At 29.3% G+C, this 26838-nt stretch overlaps 1 protein-coding gene across 1 annotated transcript in view; it reads right to left on the reverse strand.

Annotated features, from left to right (window-relative positions):
• Window positions 1-26838, reverse strand: part of GV1 (nuclear protein GV1) — a 45978-nt gene that overhangs the window by 2460 nt on the left and 16680 nt on the right. The window contains exon 2 of the mRNA XM_016049817.4: window positions 306-628. Within this exon, the coding sequence (XP_015905303.1) occupies window positions 306-610 (305 nt within the window). The 5' untranslated portion in view covers window positions 611-628. The remainder of the gene's footprint in view (window positions 1-305; window positions 629-26838) is intronic.

The raw sequence follows: 26838 nt of genomic DNA on the forward strand, positions 1-26838 counted from the left end.
AGACATATTAATTAATTATAATTGCCCAGTTTTAAAGACATTAAAAATTGGAAACCGTAAATGATAGAATTGATAGCATACAATACTTGATAGTAACGATTTATCACAAACAAGCGATCACATTAACTGACACTTAGCACACAATGTAAGTTTTTTTCTTCTATATCACATATTGTTGACTTTATGTTTATAGAAACACATTTCAAAAGCGTCACTATAAACAAAATAAATATGTAATTCCATATTGTTTATAAACTACTAATTTCTTGATTTATTATTTCAGTTACTCATTTTAATTAATTTACCTAAGAGTTCCGCCATTTCTGAAAGGCGGCCCAACAACACCAGGGTAAGGTTCTACAGCTGAAAATTGTGATTGGCCATCCCTATGATACCGGGCTGTTGTCCGGCTGTTTGGTCTTCTTAGTGGTGGCCCTCTGACCATTGGAACTTCTTCTCTCTCATCAGATGAAGTTGTAGTCACAGACGGACTGGGAGGTGATCTGTGATGATGGTGGTGATGATGACCATTTCTCGGTCCATTTGGCAATGTCATATCACGATGTCGCCAAGCCAAAGGTGTTCGGTGGTCAGTCATATATGACCTCATTGTTACTATAGTTGGCACCTGCAAAAGTACAGTTTTAGTTTTATAATTAATAGCTCAGGAAGGTGCAATGTCATACATTATTGAACATAACACATTATACTCATCTAAATCTAAAAGTTTCATACTTTTTTCTGCGAAAGTTTTATAGGGTTCTATTGCTTTAACAAATCTCATTCGTTTATTTGTTCGTTTCAAATTTTATTTATTTATTGCCTTAAGAAATTGCACATGCAGTGCCTCATGTTGGTAAGCTATAATTTACCACCTTAAGAATATATATTCTTTTGAAATGGTGCGATTTGTTCTGCTGATGCAAAATGTCGATAAATATATATCTATTAGAAATGGCACCATTTTTGCACTTGCAAAATTTGTATAAATCAAAATGAGCAGAAAAAGTTAGAAGCTTCTTCCCTTCTTAACACTATAAATATAAAAATATTATTTTTAATAACATCAAAAACTGGGTATCAATAAAATAATTCTTTTTATTAGGGCTTCAAAAACCAAGTAGTTTCGCCGTTTTACCAAATGCTTTGCAGTGTTGAGGTATTGGGTTCGAATCCCACTGCAACACTGAATGTATCGATATGATATTCTTCCTTAACTTGTGCTATCTGTTCTTATCCATAAGCCGTACTTTGTATTATGTAGATGTTAAAATAAATAAAATATTATTAACTAAAAACTTTTCCTTTCCCTTTCCAGTTTTTAATTATCCGCCCAATGATTTAGTTCGCTAAAAATTAAGAAAAATAAGTTGCTTACTGTAACATTACATTATTTTTTAGAATAGGGTTGAACTTTCAACAATGCACCCAGTTAGTGTACTTACTTTACGATGAACTTGCTTAAAATTTCTGGTATTAAAAAGGAAAGAAGCTTTCAACCTTTTTCTTCTGAATGGTGCAACAAACGGATAACTAGTTTTAGCATATAAAGCGTCGTACGTAAAAAGTTAACTTTCTCCTCCACTCATTTTGATCTATACAAATTGTCATACCATTTCTAAAAGCTTTCATTGTGATCTCAAAAATTGGCAACCAGTTTTACTATGTAAAAATTTTCAGAATATTTGCAGCAAAGAGAAGGGCTGCTTCCATATACCTGGTAAAGCATTGTCCATATTATTTTGTTAAAAATAATATTTTAAATGCATGTATAATCTCTTCTAAATCATTTGTATTTGTGATAACATATGAATTATTAGTAACAAAGAGCAAAATCAAAGAACATATACCATACAAAAAGTTCTATGATACGATTAAGGGAGAAAATTATTAGACTACTCACTCTATCTTTAAAGATCAGCTATAAACCAGTTCGAGTCATATCATTGTATACTGTGTCATGTACATATGCAAACTAATTGGGACAAGCTTTTTTTTTAATTTAAATTTTTAGTAAGCAAGCTGTAAGTGTGAAACTGTCAAACACACAGCCTGAAAACAATTTTTGGGGGATATTTTGCTCAGCAAATGGCGCTGTAATCTTAGTCCTTGATATTAGGTACAACGAATTTAACAGAGAACACATAATTAATGCGTGGGATTATTCCATGCATGCAGACGTTTGAGGGACTTATAGCATGACACGTCACCTGGTCAAAACTTCAAAATGGGCAATACTGGAAAATCAAAATAATGATACTTGATTTTCCTAAAAAATTCCCTAGATAAATCCAATTAAGAACTTGTGGATATTTTGAAGAGTTAAATAAGTAAGATAAATCATACTAAAAATAACATATAGATAATTCTATGAAAGTCTGGCTGCAAAATGATGATGCACTTAGGTATGGAGTAACAGGAAAACGTCTTTTAGAGTTCGATGCTAGTACTGTCTATCACTCACAAGATAGGCCTCCGTTCTCACTGAAAGCTCAACTTAAGATTTCCAAGCAGTAAAAGAGACAATGAATGTAAATACATAGTATGAGAAAAAACGCACTGGTTTTGATGAAAAATTTTTTTTTTCTCACTTTCTCATAATTACTTTATAAAGTATACTTTAAATTTAACTATAAAAACTTAATATAGATATAATAATAAGATGAGCCGTTGTTTTTTAATAGGATTTTAGTTTTGGATTTTCATAGCATTAATAGTTCTAAAAAAATTCAATCATTGCAATAAAAATAGAATGAAGACAGCAGTGAAGGTGCATTTAATTCTCTACGCTTCCCCGACGTATAATTAAGGATTCCATAACGGTTATCAAACTATGCAACAAAATGCTTAAACAAAAAGGTTAGTTGTAGCCATTGAAGCATGGATGATGGAGTTCCATGCTCATAGGTCATGCATGCAGGACATGCATAATGGCTGACTTGAATAAGCAATGACAGTCCGCTATGACTAATATGACTCCAAGGACGATTGTTCACACTGGTATTCATTAGGCGGCTAGGATGATTAAGGTACTTTTCTCTTTATAAAAGTCAGATAGAGATGAGATTTTTATGAACTCTTTTATGGCCATTATTTTCCCTCAGCCAAGTGGAATGGAGGAGAGAGAAAATATCGAAGTGATGCTTCATCAGAGACAAGGTTAAGTGAATGCAGTTACAGTGAAATGAATTATGGCAGCTTATTATTTATTTATTATTATTGTTTTATGGAAAATGAAAATGGTAGAAAAGACTTCATTTGAAAGGGAAATTGATGATCTGAGGGTTCGTAATAGAGGTGGTGTGCCTTGAAAGGTTATCTTTCCATTATTTAAACAAAAAAATATGACAAATAAAGGTTAAATAGAAAGTGATTTATTAGTTTTCAAAATAAATGTTCTTAAACTGCAAAAGAACATTATTATGCTAATACTACTTGTTCGTTTGCACAATAACGTTATTTATTTGTAATTTTTTTTCAATGTAACACGTCTTGAAAGAGCTTTGATCTTAACACGTACTCACATGATAGGATCAGGATTAGCAATTGTATGACATGTCACAGTTTTAAACATAGATAAAACCGTTTTGCCAGAACTACCCTGCTAACAAAAACCAAAAATGGGATTTTTGTTTACTACGAACATCTTAAATTCATATTTTTAACAAATTAATACTAATTGAGTGATTATTTGGAAAATGTTTGAAGCTTGATGCCATAAAACTCATTAAATCTTCTTGTCATTTTTACGAGTTTACTAGTTTTTGACTCCCAAAAGCTAACTCTGATTAATATATTAGTACTTCGAGAGCAACGTTACATTTAACATGATATTTAGTCTCCCAGGCCAGTGTGGCATTTCAAGAGGTGTCCATCTGCATGTCTGTAACGTTTAGTTCTGAGGCGCCAAATGCTATCTTTCCAATTATCAGTATTAAGTATTATTTACCGTATGCAGAATATTTTAAACAACATAATAAATAAATTTGATTAAAAAAAACATATGCATAGAAACATATGCATATACATAACATTTCTCTGTTTTCTATTTGTCTTTTTTAAAACAATAGAAGCAACAAACGTGCGAGAACACGAGAATATATCTTATTATCTACAATTTATACATTAAAAATATGTATATTATACTGGGTCGTACAGAGAGACGGGAAACTTTTAAATAATGAAATTTGCAGGAAAAAAGAAGACAGAGGCAAAATCGGATAAAATTGAAGTACTGACAGAAGGAAGTGCATGGATTAAGTATGTTGATTGTTTACGTTGTCAAAATAAAGTCAATCTGTGTGTTTATTAAAGATGACATCGGGAGGGACTGAAATAGCCTGTTTTAGAAAGACTGGAATGCTTGGGCGTGGAACAGATTTTTTGTCATCATTAATCTTCGCACGCAGAATTTTTATGAAACATATTTTTCACATTTTTTTCATTGTTTTGTATTGATTTAGGTCAAAATAAGAGAAAAATAATATGTTTAGAGTTTTAATAATTTATAATTTTGAAATACAGTATGAATCACCGGGGTATTTTTCCATGTTGAATGTAAAATCTTTCAAGCAATATTTTTTTCAAATTTGCACTTATTTTCAGTTATTAGATCTAAGAGAAACAGTTATTCATAATGGAAATTTCTTTAATTTGCAAAATAAATTATAAATAAATTTTTGAATATGAATGAAAAATAAATTGTTCAAACTACTTTTTTTGGATTTTATATTTTAGTACAAATATTAGACTATTAGATATATATCCGTCGTTGAACAGCCGACCCAATTTATGGGTATACGACTACTAATGTTCAACTCCGTAGCCTTGTAATTTTGAACCAATCCAGAAGACAAGGAAATTCCTGGATCCCCCAGAGGTATTGATTTGTTATGGGAACGTGGAGGACTTTGCGACTCGACAGATTTAACTTGCATCAGTCACCATTTACTACACGGAGAGTCTTCGGTCGGTGAGGATCGAACCCATTACCTCTTGGACGTAAGCCCAGTGCCCTACCAAAAAAATCTTAGTTTCTTATAATTAAAAAATAGCAAAATATATTTTTGCTTGTAATTAGAAAAAAAATATATATATAAAAGGAACGCTGATGTTTCATCTGCGTCAAAGAGTTAAAGTAAGGGATCAGTCAGTGGCATTTTGTTATGAAAACGTAAATGGCGTACTGTAAACATGTAATATCATTAATAAGAAACGTTTTTCCTACTTTTATTTGTGCTAATTACATTACTTTTGAAATTTCACATTTCCCAGCGTCACTCAGCTTATCCCTACATTATTTTAAAAGATTTCCTGATCGAAATAAATAAACAAATAAACGGTAAGAAAACACTCAAAAAGCATTTCTGCGTATGCCTAAGCCGCAATAACTTTTATCCTCCAATTAATCTATATAAATCCGTTTTTCAACTTGGAGGAAATGTTTTGTGATGTTAAGAAGATAATGTAAATTTCATTGAAAATAATCCTGAATGAGATTTCATCTGCCAAAATAACTCGCTTCGGCGAATGATTTTTATCTATTGAATACATTTGCATGACAAAATATTATAGCAATGAATGCATTTATAATTTTTATTTATTTATTTCCCCCCTCAACAATTTCACTTTTGAAAAGACGGTGGCTGTTTGGCTGTTGCAATGCGTGAACCTCTTTGGGATTCAAAAAATTCGATGGAAAAAAAATAAAAGGAGGTAGCTTAAATGTGGGCATTCTTAAAATGTAAAACTAATTTTTTTCGTTTTCACTTTACTTTTAACATATCTAATTAATAATTATCAAAATTGATCTGGGTGCCTGTGGCAGTTTAAGACCTTTTTTCCAATCCATCTTGATGTTTCAACTTTAAGGTAACCAGAATGCAAATTGGTGTGAAAAGAATTTTAAATATTTTGCACTCTATATAAAAACGCGTTCCTACAAAAATATGCAGTCGTCGACTTAAGGTATCAAATGCTTTCTTGCTTTATTTAGAAAAACTGGGCACCTGGGCCGCGCAGTGGCCCCTATCCCTTGAAAATAGAAACATTGAGGTAAAAACATTTTGAATTTAGCAACATTGGGGTAGCTAAGGTATCAAATGAAAGTTTAACGTATAACTATATAATTTTTATTTTGAAAAAATCCCTGCTGAATTAAATATGTTTTTATTTCAGCGTTTATATAAAATTTTATTTCTTTTTATTTTAGCTCCCAGAAATAAACTACTTAAGAAATATTTTGGCTAGCAGTTCTTTTTTACCGTGATTGTCATCACTTTAAGAATGCATATATAAATCACCTTAAGCGACGATGTTAATATAAAACTATCGTGATATTTTTATTTATTTTATTTATTATTTTCCTTTTTTTACCTTAAGCATGCTTTACATATTGATTTGTTGTGTCCCCCAATATATACACTTTTTGTCTTTTTTTTTCCAATAAGGATTCTAAAAACATACATTAAGAGTGGTCTTCACTGAAAACCTTGTGCATCAGACAAGTGACCGAACAATCACTGATCAAATTAGGTTTTGAGAGCACAGCGAAAAGTATTTGAGCAATCTTGTTCAATGGCTAACTCCGCACGGAGGAAATAAAATTGAAAATTATAATTTTACGTAGGTTTTTTTTTGTTGTTCTTCTGTGAATCTAAGTAAGAATAGTTTCATATATTTAAATTTGATTCCATGATATTTTAGCCAAAGATACATATTTATGAAGTATTTTTGGAGAAATAAATGAATTACGAGTCACGAATACGATGAAACTGGGAAATGGCCCGTTATTTAATAGTCAAACTGATGATTTAAAAAAAAATGTATACGCATGCAATTCATTTTTATTTTTCGATGTATATTCAAATTGAGAACTGTTGAAAAGAACTGTTGAAATTAAAAAAATAAAAAATTAAAATAGGTAGTAATAAGGAAAGCACAAAAGGATGAAATATGAAATGAGGAAATAAGAAATCCAGACACTTTAATCTACTTTTCAATAGAAGATGCGATTATATCAAAACCTTCACAGCCAGACAGTGGTTTCTTGTTTAACTAATAATGGAAGAATGAAGGAAAATTCACGCGGTAATTTTTTACTTTTCGAACGATAAAGTTGTTTTCGTTAATCTTTTGTTTCTCAATTAGAGCAGACTTCTGTTTACAAGGAATCCGTATTACAGTCTGTATTGTTTTTCGGTATCACAGCTTTTAGAATAAATTTATTTTTGAAAAAAGACGTAAACAAAGCTAAATTATCAGTTTTCTGATCGTAAAGTATACATTTTGAATCAGTTAAAGAAACAATGAAAGGAGATGAATTTAATTTATCTTAGTAAAATGTTTTTTTTTTACTAAGACTGACATTTGAAGAAAAATATTACATAATGTAAATTTTTATCATAAATAGTTTATAAACTTCTAATTATGCCAATTATGCCTTTATATTAATTTTGAAATTAATATAAGGGAGACAGAACTTTCTTCCAGTCGCGAATGGCAGATGATACAAGAATGTATCACGATTTTTTTTTAACACATGCAAATACGAATTTTTTGTTAACTTTACAATATTAAATAATACGAGATTAAATAAATAATTAAACTATAATTTAATAACTATAAAACTAATACAAAACTTTAAGAAAAAAATGTTAAAAGTCTTTTTTCTTTTATTTTAAATTTTTATCTTTAATGTCCCCATTCAGTCTTAAAAGTACGTGACTCCAAAAAATTGTAATTTTTCAGCCATCAATTTGGCAAACCACCAAAATAAATTATTTAATTACTCAAAAACTAATTCAAAATTTAAGCAATGTTAGAGGTAATGCTCACCTAAAGACATTGCAGAACAAATTTTTTTTTCTAAACTGAATAACGCTGCTTTAAAGAAGTCCACTTAGGTATAAGAAATGATGTCCTTAGCAATTAAATTTAAGCATCAAAATATTTCTTAAACATTTCTCTAAAATGGTGCCAAATTTCATAAATTTTTATCCATAAAGTTTTTACGTTGAAGGATTCAAAAATTTAGTAAAGCATCAGCATCAGCGATCCTAATGATTAATGAATAACTATCAATCAAAATAAAGTAACATTGTAACATTAAATGTAGCAATAAAGGAAACGAAACAGATAAAAATAAAAATATAAATAAATGACCACCGAAGCCGACGTCTTCAGGGGGTACTGGCTCCGGTAGCCATAAAACAAAACCTTTTCTACTGAGAGAGAGGGAAAATGCCTAAATTAACTCCCTCAGTACCCCGAAGGTTTTGTATAGAAGTCCAGGAAAAAAGCATGAAATACATTGAACTAATTCAGAAAAAAAACTCAAACAAAATCATCAGAAAATAATTTTTTTTATTTTTGGTCATATTTTGGTGATCATATTTTTATTTTTATTTCCTTCGTTTCCTTTATTGCTACATTTATTCCTTCTTTTTTTGAAATTTCTGCTGCTTTTAAGCGTGTTTTTTTCAAAAAGTTTTGTCAATTTAGAATTAAATTTTTTGTATTCTTTTAGTATTGTAACATTAATGCATTTTTTTCAAAACTTAAATAATAATTTTTGTGATAAAATAATTGATACTATTTATTATTTTTTTGACAATAAAACTTAAATTTAGTTAATTTTTGAAGGGAAGGAAACTTATGATATTAAAATCTTTGTCTTCTTTAAAACTAAAGTTCTTCAACCTTTTGTTTCAAGATGCCCTATCACTAAATAAAGAAACCCCAGAGATACACATTTGTCACATAATATAATATAGCTTATTAGGTTTTATAATTTTTAAAATGAAGGTATTTGGCTAAAAATTGATTCAACAGTATAATCTATTTATTTAATACGGTTTCGTATCGTCTGGAGCGAACAATACTAAAACACACGTTATACTACGATACTATTTTAGACCTAGTTTGTTTGACAATCTTTTGGTTTAGTTGAAACGTATCATGTAAAAGTATTTGTCGATTAAAATTCCTAAAAAATAATCATAATGCTAATCTGTCAAGCATGTTTTAGTTTTCGACTTCAGTCTTTTGACCGAAGGATGCGATATCAGCTATGAATTACGAGTCACTAGTTTTCATCGTAAAATAATCATTACGGCTCTTTTTAATTTTCTCACTAAACTATTATTTTAAATTGTTTGATGGGGTTATAAAGCGGAGTACAAAAATATTATCGGTGGGCTGCTTGTTGAAGACCTTTTTTTGAATGCTCTGGTTACTGTAATTTATTCACCAATTTATTATTTAACACGTTCATTGCCAGCCGAGTGCAGGTGGTTAAACTATGTATGTCATTGAAGAGTGGTAATGTATCGTAATGTAAAGATGAAATTAAAGTTTATCGTTCGTTTTTAGTTTTTAAATTGTGCAATAAGTTTATTTTGATAAACAATTTGGTATTTTCATGAGAAAACATATTTTCTGCAAAAATAGATGATAATATGCATCCTGCTTTAATGTCACAAATTGTAAGGAGGGTTTTTGTTAGGTGATATCACGTAATCCTTCAGCGTACGTGTTAAAAACTTACCAAATGACTTTCTAAGGAAACACATGATATATTTTTTGACGAATTGTTAACGCATAATTTATTGCTGCCATTTAATGCAACGTTAAACGATTGTAAAATATTTATTGCATAAAATATATATTTTACACATTATAATCATTTTTAATAGTTAAATTTCCAATTATTTAACACGTTAATTGCCTGCCAAGTGCAGGCGGTTAAACAATATATATTATTGAAGAGTCGAAATGCATAAAGATAAAATTAAAGTTTAAATTTCGTTTTTAGTTTTTAAATTGTTCAATAAGTTTATTTTGATAAACAATTTGGTATTTTCATGAGAAAACCTATTTTCTGCAAAAATAGAGGATAATATGCATCCTGTTTTAATGTCACAAATTGCAAGGAGGGCTTTTGTTAGGTGATATCATGTAATCCCTCAACGAACGTGTTAAAAACTTACCAAATGACTTTCTGAGGAAATACATGAAATATTTTTTAATGATTTGTTAATGCATAATTTAATGCTGTCACTTAATGACACGGTAAACGATTATAAATTTTTATTGTATGAAATATATATTTTACACATTATAATCGTTTCTAGTTACCCATTATAATCGCTAATAGTTAAGTTTCCAAGTCTCACGATAACAACGAAAATTTAAAAGAAAAACTTTAGCGAAAGAACAATGATCGATATTAGGCTAAACACATTCTGATTTTAAGTTATCTAAAACCTAAGAAATGATTTTTTTAAATCGTTCTATTATCATATACTTAGTTTGAATTAATAATATTTTTTTCCTATAAAAATTGACATAACTCTGTTCATAATATAACTGTAACGTTTCGTAGAATATTTAATCTTCCTCCATAAACTTAACGAATATTAAGAATATTCCTTAAAAATAGTTTTAATTTGTTTTTATAGTGTAATCTTAAGTTCCATGAAAGTTAAATTAGATGAAAGTTGATAAATTCTATGAATTAATCGACTTTCAATAAACTAGTTTTTATCGACAGTATTAAATATTGAAGAAAATAATAAATTGGAGGAAAATTTTATCTGTATTAACCTTCAATTTTAAACTTTCATATAATTGATTAGCAGTTTTGTGATGAAGCATTAGTGGTATGGTTAAAAAATAAAATAGTTAACAGTACCTCCTATAATAAAGATGAAGAGATGCATTTTTAAACATGATGAATTTTTTTGTAAATTTATTACGGTCGGACTGAGGGGCAAAACACCCAGGCTTAACGCCAAGAATTTTTAATAAGCAGTTACTGAATTGTTTCTAATGGACACTTAGAAGCATGGGATGATTCATAGTTGGCAATTTATCGAAAGATAAAATAGCCAAAAACAAAGCCAACCCCAAGTTATTAAGATTAAATTTTAACTAATTTGGCTACGCTTAATCCGTGTAAAGGCTGTGAGAATTAATGTAATCCAGTAACAGAAACATTTTTGTGACTAGGGAAATAAAGTAGCTGAAGGAATCGAGTTAATAAACAGATTTTGATATTCAGTTTTGTCGTGACAGTGAACTAATTAGTTGTATATTTGTATTGAATTAAAAAAAGTTAGCCGTTACATTGATTCTTAAAAAGAGAATTAAATATTTATATTTGTCTTTTATGAAATGTAATAAAAATTAAGTCATTGGTTTAATTGAATTAAAACTGGATTAAGAATCTTTTAAAAAAATTAATTTATGAAATTAAAGAAATTTTTAAAAGCTATGAAATATGTAATGCTTATAATGAGAACACATTTCTATTAAAATTTCGAAAATATTCTTAGAATATCAAAATCCTGGCTCGATTAATTATTATTTCATCACTACTTATTTTTGTCTCACTTGAAATCGCTGAAAAGTATTCTTTTCTCATTTTACATTTTTGATTTCTTACCAACCAAAGACTAATTTCACAAGATGAAATCTAATTATGGTAATGACAGTTTACAATTATGAATTGTGTTTGAGATGTACAGGACGTAGATAAAGTTCAGTTGTCACAATTATTCTCTATTAATAACGAGATATCATTAGCTGGAAACTATTTAAAGTGAATAAAAGGTTTTCGCGAAGACAAATGATTATAGATCAGGACATCCTCATTAACAATGACATCATGCATGCTTGTCATAAGTCAGCAATCAGCTCATGTGCTTAGTGATTCTCAAGTCTCCATTCTAAATACGCTTTAAATCCTTTTTATTTAATTTTCATAAATAAACTGATGATGGATATTTACTTCATTTGGCAGTATCTTTGGATACATATAAAATACAAGGCAATCGCCGCTTAATTACAATTTGAGATGTAACACGTGCGGTATTTTAAATTCTGCAATAATTTTTTGTGAAAAAATACAATTCTGCAATTAAAAGTTTTTTATAATATAGTTAAATAAGTATGCAGTTGCTTTAATTAGTTGTTGAATTTAAATTCAGTTACTCAATTTTAATTTTAATGGCTGTAAGATATTTTTGTAATGCTTTCAAAGTTTTAAGCATACTTAAGCTTAAAATTTTAAATTCTTTATTAAAATCAATTAAACACATTTGAATGAATAAATTGTTGCAAAAATTATTCAAAAATTTTTAATAAATAAAGTTTTTAAATAAATAATGAAGTTTAACATGGAAGAAATAAATCAATATTATCTGAAAGAAATTTAGGATGTAAAAAGTTCACTAGTTCTTAGAGCTCGAAACAAATCACTCATTCCAAAACTCGCCAGGCGTAAATGATGAAAACAAAACAGATTTGAAAAAATTAAACTCAAAGTTACCAATGTTGTTATTGTCGTAGGCCATTAAAGCAGGGGGTGCAATTGTTCTTATTTACTAGTGGCGCCATCCATAGCCCAGAATTAGATTTTTACTACACTCATACGTCACGCACGTTTATAGGGTGGGGCTCCATTTATACATCAATTAATTCATCCACAGATTGTAGTTTTGACCTGAACCAGAAAACAATTAATCTCCAATTCAGTCCCCCCAGAGGTATGATTTGTTGTGGGAGAACTTTGTGACGCAATAGATTTAACATGCACCAGTCACCATTTACTACACGGGGAGTCTTCAGCCTGCGGGGATTGAACTCACGATTTCTTGGACAGGGGGCTCAACGCCCTAAAAACCAGGCTATCCCGGATCCATATCTTTGTTTAAACAAATTTTAAGATTGTGTATGTAAACTTTTCGATTAGCTACATTAGTTTCGGGGCATATCTAGATACGCAAGTTAAATTAACATTAGGGGGCTTGCATTTTAGATTGCTCTCCTGTCTAAACTTTAGGGACCATAATTTTCAAATTGCGGCTACCTTTTGAGGGTCAAGATCACATTCGTCACAGAAAGTAAGTTTTTATGCTTAATCTCGTTATTTAAAATACCATGTTCTGAAATTGTAACGTTGGCTAACAAATTGTTAAAATAACTTTTTTATGCAAAGTATAATCGAGTTAAATGAAATGGAGACAATCAAACGTAGCGACAAAACAAAGAGCAGAGAATTATTTACGAATTATTGAATCGGAAAATTCATATTGCGAATAATTTTAAAAATAAATAGCCTTCGCAGTGTTTAAATAGTTACAAAATATAGCAAATATTTCTTTTCAACCACAAAGTACAATTTGCATGTTCAAAATGATTTAGCTAATATTTATTCATATAAAAATCTAAAGAAATTCTCACTCACAAAATAGCGTGATACGAATGTTTAAGAGGTTATGTTAATTTTGATTCAAATATTCAATAATTGTTTCACGCGGAAGCGATGATATGTTGTATTATTGATGAGGACGGATACCTTTTTGATTTTTTGGATTCGAATCAACTTCATAGCTTAATCGAAGGTCTTATTGGGGAAGCCACAAAACAGAGAAAATGAAAAATAATAGAGTGGTAACCAAATTTGGACAATATGTAATGGTTTCTTGTAATGGTATTTAATGTCCTGTAATGGTAATGGCTTGTAATATGTAATGGTATGGTTTCTCGTTTTAGAAAGCACTTTTATTGTGAAAAGTTATATCATACCTAAGATATATATTTAACATAACCTCTACAAAATATACACATAATCTAACGTAAGAAATCTTCTAAATTATTTCGGAGTTATAACATTTAAAGAAGTCATATACTTATTTCTCAAGAACTATTCCACCGATTCTGCCTAAGTTTTAGTTTAAAATAAGTTTAGTTTAAAATCTGTATTATCTGAAAATTTATGCAGTGCAATGCAATTCAGCTTCTTATTGGATTATTAATAAACGGAATAATAAAGAACAATTAAAAATAATTTTTCACTTCTGTTTTTTTTTTTTTTTTTTTTTTTTAATAACTGTGTTTTAGCCATGATGGCGCCCTCCGATGAGGTGAACCGAGTTCGAATCCGATGGCTGGGAGATACGAATTCAGCATTCGGCTTGCACCAACCACACTGCTGACGTAAAATATCCTCAGTGGTAGACGGAGTGAGTTAGAGTCCCCTGCCGTCAGGCTAGCTGTGGAAGAACTTCGTGGTTTTCCTCTCCATGTAATACAAATGTGGGTTACTTACATCAAAAAGTTCTCCACGAAGGCCAATTTCTCTCAATACTTGATCCAAGAGTTCCCTTATCTTTTGGATTGGGTTCAAAATTACAAGACTACGGAGTTGAACGTTGATAGTCGTAAACTCTGAAAATTGGATTGGCTGTTCAACGACTGTTATAAAATAAAATAAAATAAAATAAAATAAAATAAAATAAAATAAAATAAAATAAAAGTATTTAATAATTGTGTGCGAAAATCTTTTGATTCTCTCATCAAACGGTTAATGGGATATGACGAAACACGCGAAAATAAAATAAAATTGAGATGCTCGAATTTTTGACTTCTCATCTGACAAAAGTATTGGAAGCATATTTAACCAGATTTCTGAACTGATATTATTTACCAGGTTGCATCAAAACACGGAATTAAAAAGAAGAAAGTAAGAAATCAAATATATTTCAAACCTCGTTTTTTAGGTGAATTTAAAAGGAGAAAGTAATTTAATTTTTGTCATAAGCAATAAATTAACTCTTATAAAACTACTGAAAATTTCCCTTGCATTTTTCCTAAGATATATATCTAATAAATCCAATGTCTGATATAAGGCGGAATTTTTTCAAAATAGAATGTTTCAAAATTTCATGCAAGCCCTCTACGTTTTCTGTTTTAGGAGAGACAGAAATAAAGTTATTATTATTTTCTTCCGTTTTTAATTCACTCGAAAAAGGTGGTTTTAAAAGACCTTTTTTTCTCGTTTTGTTATTAAAATGTTTCTTCGGAAAATAAGTACATGATTTGAAAGTAAGGAGGACCTAGGTCATGTATAAATGTTAAAAATAAACGTCCTAGTTATTATTTTTTATAATAATCAACTTATTGCAATTTCTGGCCTTAATTCTGACGTTTCATGGTTTTAAAAAATGGAGCAAATTTCTGTCTCCGTTTTCAGTTATCACAATTTTATTTTTTTGGGGACGTTGCTACCATTGGGAAGAGCAGCCAAGAAGTATGGGTTCATGACAGCCAAGACGCATGGAAAATTTTTTCTTAAAGATAGAAACGTTCATGTTTTTAAATATTAATCCCGGTTTTTAAAGTTTAAAAGAATACTTTTCCCACCATAAAAATCCAATAATTCGAAATATGTCTGATCGATTAGTTGGGCAGTTTTGCGAAGTAGATCAAGTTTTAGACAACTCTTCCCACTTTTCAACTTTACTTCAATTCTAAAAACTTGCCCAGCAACTGTACAATTTGACAGTTATACAAAAATAAAAAAAATAATAATAAATAAATAAATAAATAAATGAATAAAGGAAAAAGCGTTTCATTTGATCAACTCATTTTAAAAATTAAATTCGCTTTACATTTGAAGATAACATTTGTTTCAGCTCTAGTCCTTCAATAGACAGTGCTGATATTTTTAAAATCCTTTAAACAACAAAAAAAAGGTCAATTTATTCAATAAAAATTTTAAGTTTGAGTTATTCAGTAAATTATCAATTAATTGTGTGCCTAGATTGTTTATTATGCTGTGAAGTTCATCCGAATTAAGAACCAATATTCTCTCAACAACAACAAAATAAACAATAAAAAAATGGTAAATTTATTCAATAAAAATTTAAAGTTTGAGTTATTCCGTAAATTATCAATTAATTGTGTGCCTAGATTGTTTATTATACTATGAAGTCAATCCGAATTAAGAACCAATAATCTCAAGTTCCATAGACACGGTTTTTTGGCTTCAATGTCTCGTAATTGTAGGCTTATTCACCAGTTCTATCCCATTCGTTTTAAGATGAAGTAAATACTATTAGAGTTTGGGTAATTATTCGTTGTTTCAAGCAATTAAACTCGCACTTTCGCACGAAGATTTCAAGTAATCCTTAATCACTGACTTCTGGGCACATTATACTCGACAAAAAAGATTCCATTTTAACTCTAAGGATTAGGTCAAATTCCGAAAACATTCCAGTTATTTTAAGTAGTCTGAAGTTGCTTGAAATTTGTAGAAGACTTGGCGAAGAAGGGTCAAGGCGGAGGAAGTACGTCATGAGGAATTTTCCCTTGGTAAAGGGAAAATTGGAATTGATAAACCGTCTCGTCCACCATTTTAGCTCACATAAATGTCTACTTTTAATAATTAACAATAATTTTTTTCTTTCATGTTTGTCACCAATTACAAAACTTGAAATACTTATTCTAGACTAACCAATTAGAATTCATTATCCGAGCATATTGTTCAGCAGAGTTTTGATAAAAATGACAAAAAATAAAATATATAAATAAATAAATAAATAAATTAAGAAAAAAATAAATAAAAAATAAATAAATAAATAAATAAAAACTAGTTATATTAATAACAACGAAAATTAGCTACATGCTACGAAAAATAGGTAATGCGGAATCAATTAAATAAAAATTAGAGAATAAATTGAAAGTGTTGTTCACTTTTAATCCGAAATCATTGTCCCAACATACTACTGGCTCTGTTGTGAAAGAACAACATTTAGTAGTGATGAAAAAAGTACTTTTATTACGAAAAGAAAGAAAAAAGGAATAAAAAAATGTGGCCGAGCATTTATGCTTATAAATTTGATATTTTGAAGTATCTGTTACCACTCTTTAAAGTGTTACATAATTTCAAATTAACTTTTCGTTTTTTATTTCATATTGTTAAATCATGGTACTTTTTTTTTTAAAAGATTCAAATAGTTGAATTACCAGTCTTTAACTTCGTGAAATACATTTGGAATAATGAGAAATTATTAGGTAAAATTTATATGCCATGGGAGACTAAAAATACAAAAAGTGGTGAGTAATAAAATTCAAACTTTTATTAAAAGTGATAAAAATTAGCAAACTTTTATAGCATATTTTTTCAGCTCACTACTGAAAACGCATGCAAAGGATGTTTTTCTATTAAATATGAAAAATTTGAATTGCAAGTCGTAGCGGTAGTAATGATTGAATAATTAGAGAAATAATAAATACATCAAAATGAATTGAGTTTCTATCACTTTTTACATTTTTAATCGCCTGTGGCATCCATTCAGATGTAAGAGTAATTAAAAATAGGTTAAACTTACAATTATTATATTATTTATATTATTATATTATTTATATTATTATATTATTTATATTATTATATTATTTATATTATTATATTATTTATATTATTATATTATTTATATTATTTATATTATTATATTATTTATATTATTGTATAATTATATTATTTATATTATTATATTATTAATATTATTTAGTGAACGTCAATATCAATATCTCTCTTTAACTGGTTTGCGTCCAGCATCTCATTTATAGGAACGTTTTCTTCTTCAAAACACATGTTGTGGTGATATTATTTTTTCTGTAACTTCATTTGTATAGGAAATCAATCAAAAAATTCTCTCCCACAGCAATTTTTTAATGATTTAGGTATCTCTGACAGATCTGGAGCTTTTTTTAAGGGGTACGATGCTTAGATAAGAAAATAGTAACTTAATTTAATATCATTCATTATACTATTTTCTGCATCACTTAATTAAAAAAAGTCGTGATAAAGCTGGTTTAATATAATGTATGTATAATATATTATTATAGCATATATAAACGGTATATATTTTCCTTTTCAACAAAAATCGTTGTAATTTATCGAATTTTTAACTTTCTGTTATTATTTCAATTAAATTATTTAAGAAGTTTCGTTGACCCATAACGTGTCAAAGCTTTCATTTCTAGAGCATGACTTTTTTTCCAACAAGGTAAGGACATCATTAAAAGAATGACAGTACATTAAATATTTAAAATAATATATTTTTATTACGTTTGTGTTATGTTATTTTATGTAATGTTATGTTTTTAATGTTTACGCTCGAAACAACTGTCTCTGTGATCATTGAATTACGAATTACTTACAAAAATTCGTAATTCAATGATTACAGAACCAAATTAAAAACATGTTATTAACGATTTACAACAATGGATAGGTATTGTTTCTTGAATACAAATTTAACAAAGGAACAATTATGCAATTTTTTTTCTTAAAAAAAAATGTTTTCAAAAAAAGACGATAATAATAAGCAAATTTACAAAAAGGCGCCAAGTAATCATTTTACTTTAAAACCGACGTTGAATTGCTGATCAATTCTTGGATTAACGATAATCAATATTCAAGTCCGTAGCCTTGTGATTTTGAACCCAACCCAAAAGAATAGGTAATTCCAAGATTAAGAATTGGGACAAATTGGCACTTTTATTTCTGAAACGAAACCACTATTGCGTTACATGGTGCGGAAAACCACGAAAAACCTCCCACGATTAGCCTGTTTGCTAAAGGTTGCTTTTAACCATGCTCCTCTATCATCGAGGATATTTTATGTTAGCATTGTAGTCGGTGCAAATCGAAAGTTGAATTCGTATCGACCAGCGATTGCTGGGATCTGAACCTGGGACACTTCGTTGAGAGGCGAGCACTCTAAGCCCCCGGGTCACCGTATTTGACTAAGTAATCATTAGAAAATAAGTAGAAACTAAATGCAATTTACTCTCTACCTACTTGAAACATGCTGAGTAACATACTAGGAACCCAATCTCCGAATTTGGAAAAGTGTCTTTTTATCAAAAATGTAAGAATTGATAACTCAATTTTTTCATTTCTAAAACTTCATTTTGGGCAATGAGAAATTTGCATTCCCCATAACATATTAATAATATAAATATTTTTTACTTCCTTCTTAAATCATACCTATACAACTACTTTTGCAAAAGTTAACGAGTTAACTAAAATAAAAATATCCACTTACAGCAAAAGAGTCTTAACACTTTCACGAATGTACTTTTAATATAATTAAAAAAAGGAAGAAATATAAGGTTAACATTAATTCTAAAATAATTTATAAATTCCAATTACAAACGCAAAATATTACGAATATATATAATGGAAAAATAATAACATATAATTAAATGATAGTGTAATAGTAAAAAACAAATCCTCATAACGCGAAATTCAAAATGATTCAACTAAATGTCTAATATAATCTGACCATAAATGGCAGATATCGAGTCTTGCTAGAAGTGAAGTATACAGTTTCTGGTATGTTGTGAGCTCGCTATGGCCATTCATCAAAGCAACCATCCGAATCTATTCCAGGAACTTCTCTTACAATTACTTTTTTCTTTATCAAAAAATTTCTGGGCTCGTTAAGTAAGGGTCATGAAAGAGTCGACTAACTGAAAGGGTTTTCCACTTAAAATACCGGTGACAAAGGCGTGGTGAATCTCATCCATGTAATAGCCGATTATGATGATCTTAATCTATAAGAAAAATTATGAACAGTGTTTTATGGAGACATTGAATTTTGTTGTTTGTGTATAAGATTGCCGTGATAAAGTGCTTACTTATTTCTTTGTTTTTATGTATTACAATTGTTTTTGTCTATCGCAACAAAATATTCTATTTTTTCCCTTTAAATAAACAGATCTATTATGTAATGGTGGAATGCGTGGTAAGAAAGCAAAGATGTGATAGAATTTCTTTGCTCTAATATTTGATTTAACTATCATTTCTTAGCTGTCAAAATATCGTATTTTATTTTAAAACCGCCGTTGAACAGCCTACCCAATTTTCGGGTTTACGACAACTAAAGTTGAACTCCGTAGCCTTGTAGTTTTGAACCCGATTCAGAAGACAAGGGAACTCCTATTATCACCAATAACGAGGAATATCTTATTATCACCATGCATTATTTGGAAATTATTAGAATATATGTTTATATAAAAGGCATTCAGAGGTTTTACTGTCCGACCAATCTCACCTGCCAAGTGCTTTTCAGCGCGGAAGTCACTGGTTCAAATCCTACTGTAACCTGGACCCATCTTTGTAATGTTCTTCTCCAACTTGTGCTATCTGTTCTTCAACTTAAAAGGACTAACAGAGCCGCACATTGTAATGAACACACAAGCCTGTTTATGTATTAAAAAAGATTCTAAATTTCCAAGTCTGCATGTGTGTAACAATAATTATAGCAATACTAATACTACTACTAATAATAATATTAATATTAATAAATAATAATCTTAATAAATACTAATAATAACATCGAAAATTTTTAGAGTAGTTCTTTTGAACGAGAAACTGAAAGGAAAAAGCTGAGGCGATTTTGGTAATTTAAAATTTTTTTTTGTTGGCTACTGTTCTTTTGCTCCTCACTGTTTACATTTTAATCACAATGGTAATGACGATAATGATTATAAAATAAATAATAGAACAAATTAACGAAATCAATTTCATTGTCAATAGTAATTTCTGAAGTGTTATTAGACAAAAATAATCATTATTATAGAAATAATTAAAGTGTAGTAAAACTCTAGTTAAAATAAATCGTGCATTGAACGATATAATAAAACTTCTGTAATTACTATTATTATTATAAGTTTTCCTAAGTCAGATCGATATTAAGCGAATTAGAAAGGTCTATAACCCGAAAAGAATAAAATTTATACCTAATTTTTTTATTTATTTATTAATCAATAATAGTTTTGCAACATATAGCAGCAGCAATGAATATTGTCACTAATACTTTAGGAGAAAAACCTTGGGTAATTAAGCCATTAATTTATGGGCCAACTTCCGATGGTAATTTTGGGGAAGTGATTATTAAAGTATAGGCAAATTTTTTATTTATTTTTTAGCTAGAGTTCTTACATGTCCTCTTAGGATTATTATACATTTATATGCTGGATCGTCCGAAAAGTTTGCACCGACTTTCGATAGGTGGAGCCTCCAAAAGCCAGTTAAAAATATTCAAGTGGTACTATTAAAAAAAGCAAAAAAAAAGAAAACATCATTAAATCATATTACATACATAGAAGTCTGATGCATGATGAACATTATCTAAGTCAACCTGTTAGTGCCCAGCGTCATATTTATAGGACAGATTTCTTTTTCAAAAACATATATTGTGGTAGGACAATTGTTTCAATTTTGTCTTTTATCTAGGAGAATTAAAAGTTTCCCTTCCACCATAATTTATTAGTGATTTGAGTTTCTATCACTAGATGTATAACTATAAGGTGCAGGGACATTTCGAACTGAAATGGTAACAAATAGTTGATATTAGTTATTTAGTTGAATAATATATTATACCACTTCTTTTATAAAGTCACTTTTTGCACCACTTCAATATTAAAAGTCGGGATAAAACGGGTTAAAGTGGTTGCGAAATAGGGCAAACTTCAAACTGCTTTGATGAGTAGTTTGCAAGCACTTGAATATTTTTGGGGGATTTTTGGGAGTGTCACCTACCGAAAATCAGTATTATCTTTCCGGACGATACCAAACCCTTTATTTATTCATGTGTAATAGTGTTCAAAAACGTTTTGAGCTAAATTTATAATGCGAAGAATTAAAAGGAAAAGCAGATATTTTTTTACTATTATGAAAATAAAAATTTTCCGAAAAAATTTAGAATAATTATTAGCTATGCGTAAGCCCCACAAAGCAGTCATTCTCTTAATTTTTTCCCAAAAGATAAAAACTGGTAACTTAAACGTTTCTTTTATAAATATATTTCGGGGAAGCAAAGACATTATTTTTCAGTAAAATATGTTAGCAATGTATATATCGTTATAATTTGATCTCAAATTGAGCGTTTGAGATATTTTTTAAAAATTATAAAATTATTTGGTTGTAACAACAGAAATTATCAATTAGCTTAAACGCTATCTCTCGAGCTTAATTTTTTTTAAAATAAGGTTATTTTAGTCGGGTGGTTCAAGGGATAAAGCACCAGCCTCCTAATGAGGTGCCCGGGTTCGAATCCCAGTAAATGGCTGGTCGATACGAATTTCTCATCCAGTTCGTATCAGCAGTGCTGACGTAAAATATTGTCAGTGGTTGACTGATCATGTGTTTGAGTCCCTTTGCCGTTATGTTAAACGTGGGAGGTTTTCCTCTCAACGTAACCTTATCAAACGATGATGACGTACATTTTATGAGCATTTCCTCTCTATGTAATGCCATTATCAACGATGAAACTAACGACGAGTTAGTTCCATCAAAAAATCCTCCATGAAGGCAAATTTCTCTCAATGCTTTATCCAGGAGTTTCCTTGTCTTCTGGATTGGGTTCAAAATTAAAAGGTTACGGAATTGAACATTAGTAGTCGTAAATTCAAAATTGGGTAGATTACCCAACGACGGTGATAAAATAAAATAAGGTTCAATGACTTTAAAGAGTTCACAAAAGCACACAGCAAGAACTGGGTTAACACATTTGTGTAACGTATTGTAATTAAAATGCATGAATATAAAATTTTCGTCCTGCCAACTTTGGCACATTGGCATTTAAAAAGAAAATTCCTAACAATTTTGCATACGTCTAAGACTAAAGTAAATGGAAACCCTTAAAACCAATTAAGTTTTCACTTCAAATGGAACTAAGCATTAAATAAAGTGAATCTGTCAATTTTCCATCAATAGCGTGCTCTTGATAAAAACCATGTCAATATAACCATTCTCAAAATGATAAACACGGAAAAACACGCGCTTTCATTTCTAAAGCTCAAACCTTGGTGAATACATCGAACATTCAGTTAAACAAAGAATACAACAAAACGCTGAACATCAACGAATAAAGATGCGTTTTTTAGAACATACTCAAATTTATCGATCGTGCTTTTGTTCTATTAGTTGGTGTCCATCCACGCCACTGATCCACGCACGATTCTCTTTCCCTTGACCCGTAAAACCAAAAAAAACAAAAAGGGAATCGCCATTTACAAGGAACCGGCTTTTGTGGATGCCTGAAAATGGCACGCAACTTGATTGCCTTTTGGCATTAGATTTCTTTATTTCTTTCAAGAAGAGATTTGTCACACGAAATAAAAATTATGCTAAGTGAGTGAATATCCGAAATTTTTTTTTCCGCTCCAGAAAAGTCGTCAATGGATGCACGATCCATTTCTGTCAATTTTCTCAGTTATTGACAACTGAAGTGCGTGCAAATTGTGATGATTAAAGAGGTCGTTTAATGGTTTTATTTAAATTGTGAATGGGACACTGTTTAAGAATCATTATTTTCAATGTTTGGAGCTTATAACGAACAAAAAGATACGATGACTTTTGTATTGTCGTTGTTTTTATTTAAGTTAGATATACTCTTGCATTCAAATTTAGTCTTAAATTTTTTATTCCTACAAAAACTACATTTCTTTTGAATTCCGGAAAAAAAGATGGCAGTTAATATTGCATATCTATCTTGTTTTTGGGATAAGTGAAAAAACCTTGATTACCAAGGCTTATTAGTTAACTCTCACACAACTATCTACTGATGAGAGAAATAATTATTATAATTAATTAAAAGTATAATTAATAATTATTAAGAAAGTATAATTAATAATTATTAAAAAAGTATAATTAATAATTATTATAATTATTATAATTAATTAATTTTAACACAAATAATTGTAATTAGCATGTAAGCTTGTGAATGTAAGAATACACTAAAAGAAAATGTCGCAATGACTTTTACAACAGGGTTAGAGATCCATGATGAATGATAGAAGGGCCGCAAGCGGCTCCATGGGCCCAATTAAAACATCGGGTATAATGCCAGATCTAAGGGCTTATAAGCCGTATTTGAAATAAGCACCCAAACCTGCAAATGTATGCAACAAAAAATGAAATAAATAGTCAAAACACACTGTGAAGATTTGTATTATTCCTCATTATATTTTTTTTTACGCAAATGTTTTTTTCTTTCGAAACAATACTTTAAAATACGCTCAGAAAAAAATTGAGAATGAAAGTTAAGATAATTTACTGAAGAACATTTCAAAAAATATAACACTATGAAAACTTTTGGAACATACCATAAATCTACTACAAAAAGATTCCAAGAACAGAATCTACGTTGGATTCATTAACGCTGTCAGTGCTGTAATTTTTATTTATTTTAAATTTCAGAAATGTTCTTATTTTGTTTCAATATTCATTAGCGTTAGGGTTATTGCTGTATGTTTTTCTTTTAATTCTAGAAATGTTTGCATTTAGTTTCGCCAGCTGGTGACTTATATACCCGACATGACAGAAATTTGCTATCTCGTGATCAAAAATAGAGGGTAGACTTATACGTAAAGATATATGGTACTTCTGATTTTTCCTATAATTCCTTTTTAACCACGAGATTTCAACATAAGTGGCTTTGCATGGTCCTATGAAATTCTCACTAGTAGAATAAGAATGATTTTATTACTAAAGAACTACATTATTTTACATAAATTAACGATAAATGTAAATTATTCATTACTAGTGGGCTGCGCCCCCTGCTCGCTAACGCTAGCCAACCCCGAAAATTGCTACGCAATCTTATATGGTTTGCTTCGCAAACCAAGCTCGCTTCGCTCACTACTAACTTAGGTACATTGCAAATGCACAAAATTCTAAGAATTCAAAACAATCATTCAAATCCATATAACAGATTTTTTTAAAAAAAAATTACATCTTTTTAGTAAATACTAAGTAATTAAAATAAATTTGAATTCAAATAAAGACTCATTGACTGAGACTCATTTTTCAATGAATAACCAATAACAATAATAAAACAAATGAATTCGTGATATAAATCAAAAATCGTCAAATAAATTCGCAATATATAAATTCGAGAAAAAAAGCGCTTTCGACAAAATACTAAAATAGAGATCTATCGACAAAGACTACTCACTTCTGCCTAGCTTAATAGTATGAGATTGCAGCAGCTGAATTGTTATTTCAGTTTCCGTTTCTAAAAGCGCTATATGTTGAGTCACCTCAACTAGATTTGGCATGTGACATTTTTAGCGGCAATCATTGGTCGATTTTCTAGCGTTGCCATTCGGGTAGTTGTAATGAGGCTTTTTTTTGTCACCGTGTAAGAGTATATCTATAGATGTGTGTATCTATAGATGTTTAAAATAGTATTCAAATTTCTTGAGATTATATAAGTTAACATTATAGCAACATTTTCGTGACATAGATTCCAACTTTTACGCTTTTTGAGAAAGATATTTAGTAGTGGTAAAAAAAATACATGATTTAAAACTAATTTCTTAGTTTTTATTTAAATGGTATATTTTAACTTCAATTTTAATTGATTCACTTCTTGAAGGTATAGCGTAATTTTGATCAAAAAGTTATGCTTTGCGAACGTAAGTAACTTTTACTGATGGCATAATTAAACTTTACAAGAACAGTTTAAAATTTCCACTTAATATCTTAAGTTGGTTCAAGGTAGAGTTTAAAGGTATTAAGTCGGATACAATTGTACTAAAAATTATTAATGATCGAAATCTAATTGCATAAGGTGTCATTCCATGAAAAAGAAATTCTTTCAATTGGATACCAGCAAGTGACATCATCGTAGTTAAATCGTTGCATTCGTCGATTCAGAAGCCAATCAGACTTGACACACATCACTTGCAGGCATCCAATTAAATCTGATTTAAATCACATGATTAATCATAATCATTTCATTTCGTCTGGAGTTGAAAGTACCCAAATGTAGCTATTCTTTAAAAATTTACAGGAAATTTTAATTTTCGGATAATATTTCCGATCTACTAAAATCTAATTTTTGGAAGAAAAAAAAATTTTAATGAACGCATTATAGTCGTCCCCTTCTACCTTTTTTAAGTCTATTTTGACTAAAAAATCATTTTTCTGTTTTAATATTTTGCACATTTTCTGTTTTCTATTTATCTATTTATTTTGCATAATATAAAGCTGTGATTTTTTTTTCTTTCTAAAAGCGTTTGAGTTTTATTTCTGCGTAAAATCGAGCAGAAGTTATGATGATTTTAAAAAATTCCTTTATTTCTGTTAATACATTGATAATTGAGCCAATTTTGTTCCCTCCCTAAAAACTTTTCTCCGGTTATTTTAAATGCTATGTCTGAAAATATTATGGTCTGAATTACCTGAAATCTTGCATGAATATATATATATATATATATATATATATATATATATATATATATATATATATATATATATATATATATATATATATATATATATATATATATATATATATATATATATATGGCTCAAAAATGAATAATTGCAGCTTTTGTCCCAAAAGGCATCGTTAAAGCGTAATCTAAAGTTAATTTTTTATGAATATTACTCGTATAAAGCAAGAATAATGAAAAATAAATAAATTTCAAGGAAGCTATGTGATTTCGAAAAGAGGTCAATTTCGGTTGTTTTTTTTAATCAGTCCCCCCCCCCTCCCCATATTTTTATAAAAAGAAATTTTCATAATTTTTTGTATTCATACCATTTTTTAGTGTATAATACACACAGATATCTAAGTAAAAAAATAATTATAAATTTCAAAATTTTTATTTTAATCTAAATTAAAAATCAATAATTATAATCTAAATCAAAAATTAATTAATCTAAATAAAAAATTTCAAAATTTTGCCTCCTAAGATATTCGGGTACCTTAAATGTGCTCATCTCGTACATCCAGTTGTTTTTAAACATATTCCTCAACATAATTTGAATGTAGTTTCTAAAATCATGTTTTGCCTACATTTTAGTCTGAAAATGGATGTGAGGACAAATAGTAGGTGTTAAGAGCATATTTAAATAAGTACCCACTCAGTTAAAGCAAATTGAGTAATGATGCGTTTCCAAAGACCGGTCTTCACTCCTCCAGAACTCTAGGGAAACTTTCTAAGTGCTTATTTTTTGCATAACTTGTT

Source organism: Parasteatoda tepidariorum, chromosome 10 (genome assembly GCF_982258835.1).
Source record: "Parasteatoda tepidariorum strain Cologne lab strain chromosome 10, Ptep-v5.0, whole genome shotgun sequence".
NCBI classification, from domain to species: Eukaryota; Metazoa; Arthropoda; class Arachnida; order Araneae; family Theridiidae; genus Parasteatoda; species Parasteatoda tepidariorum.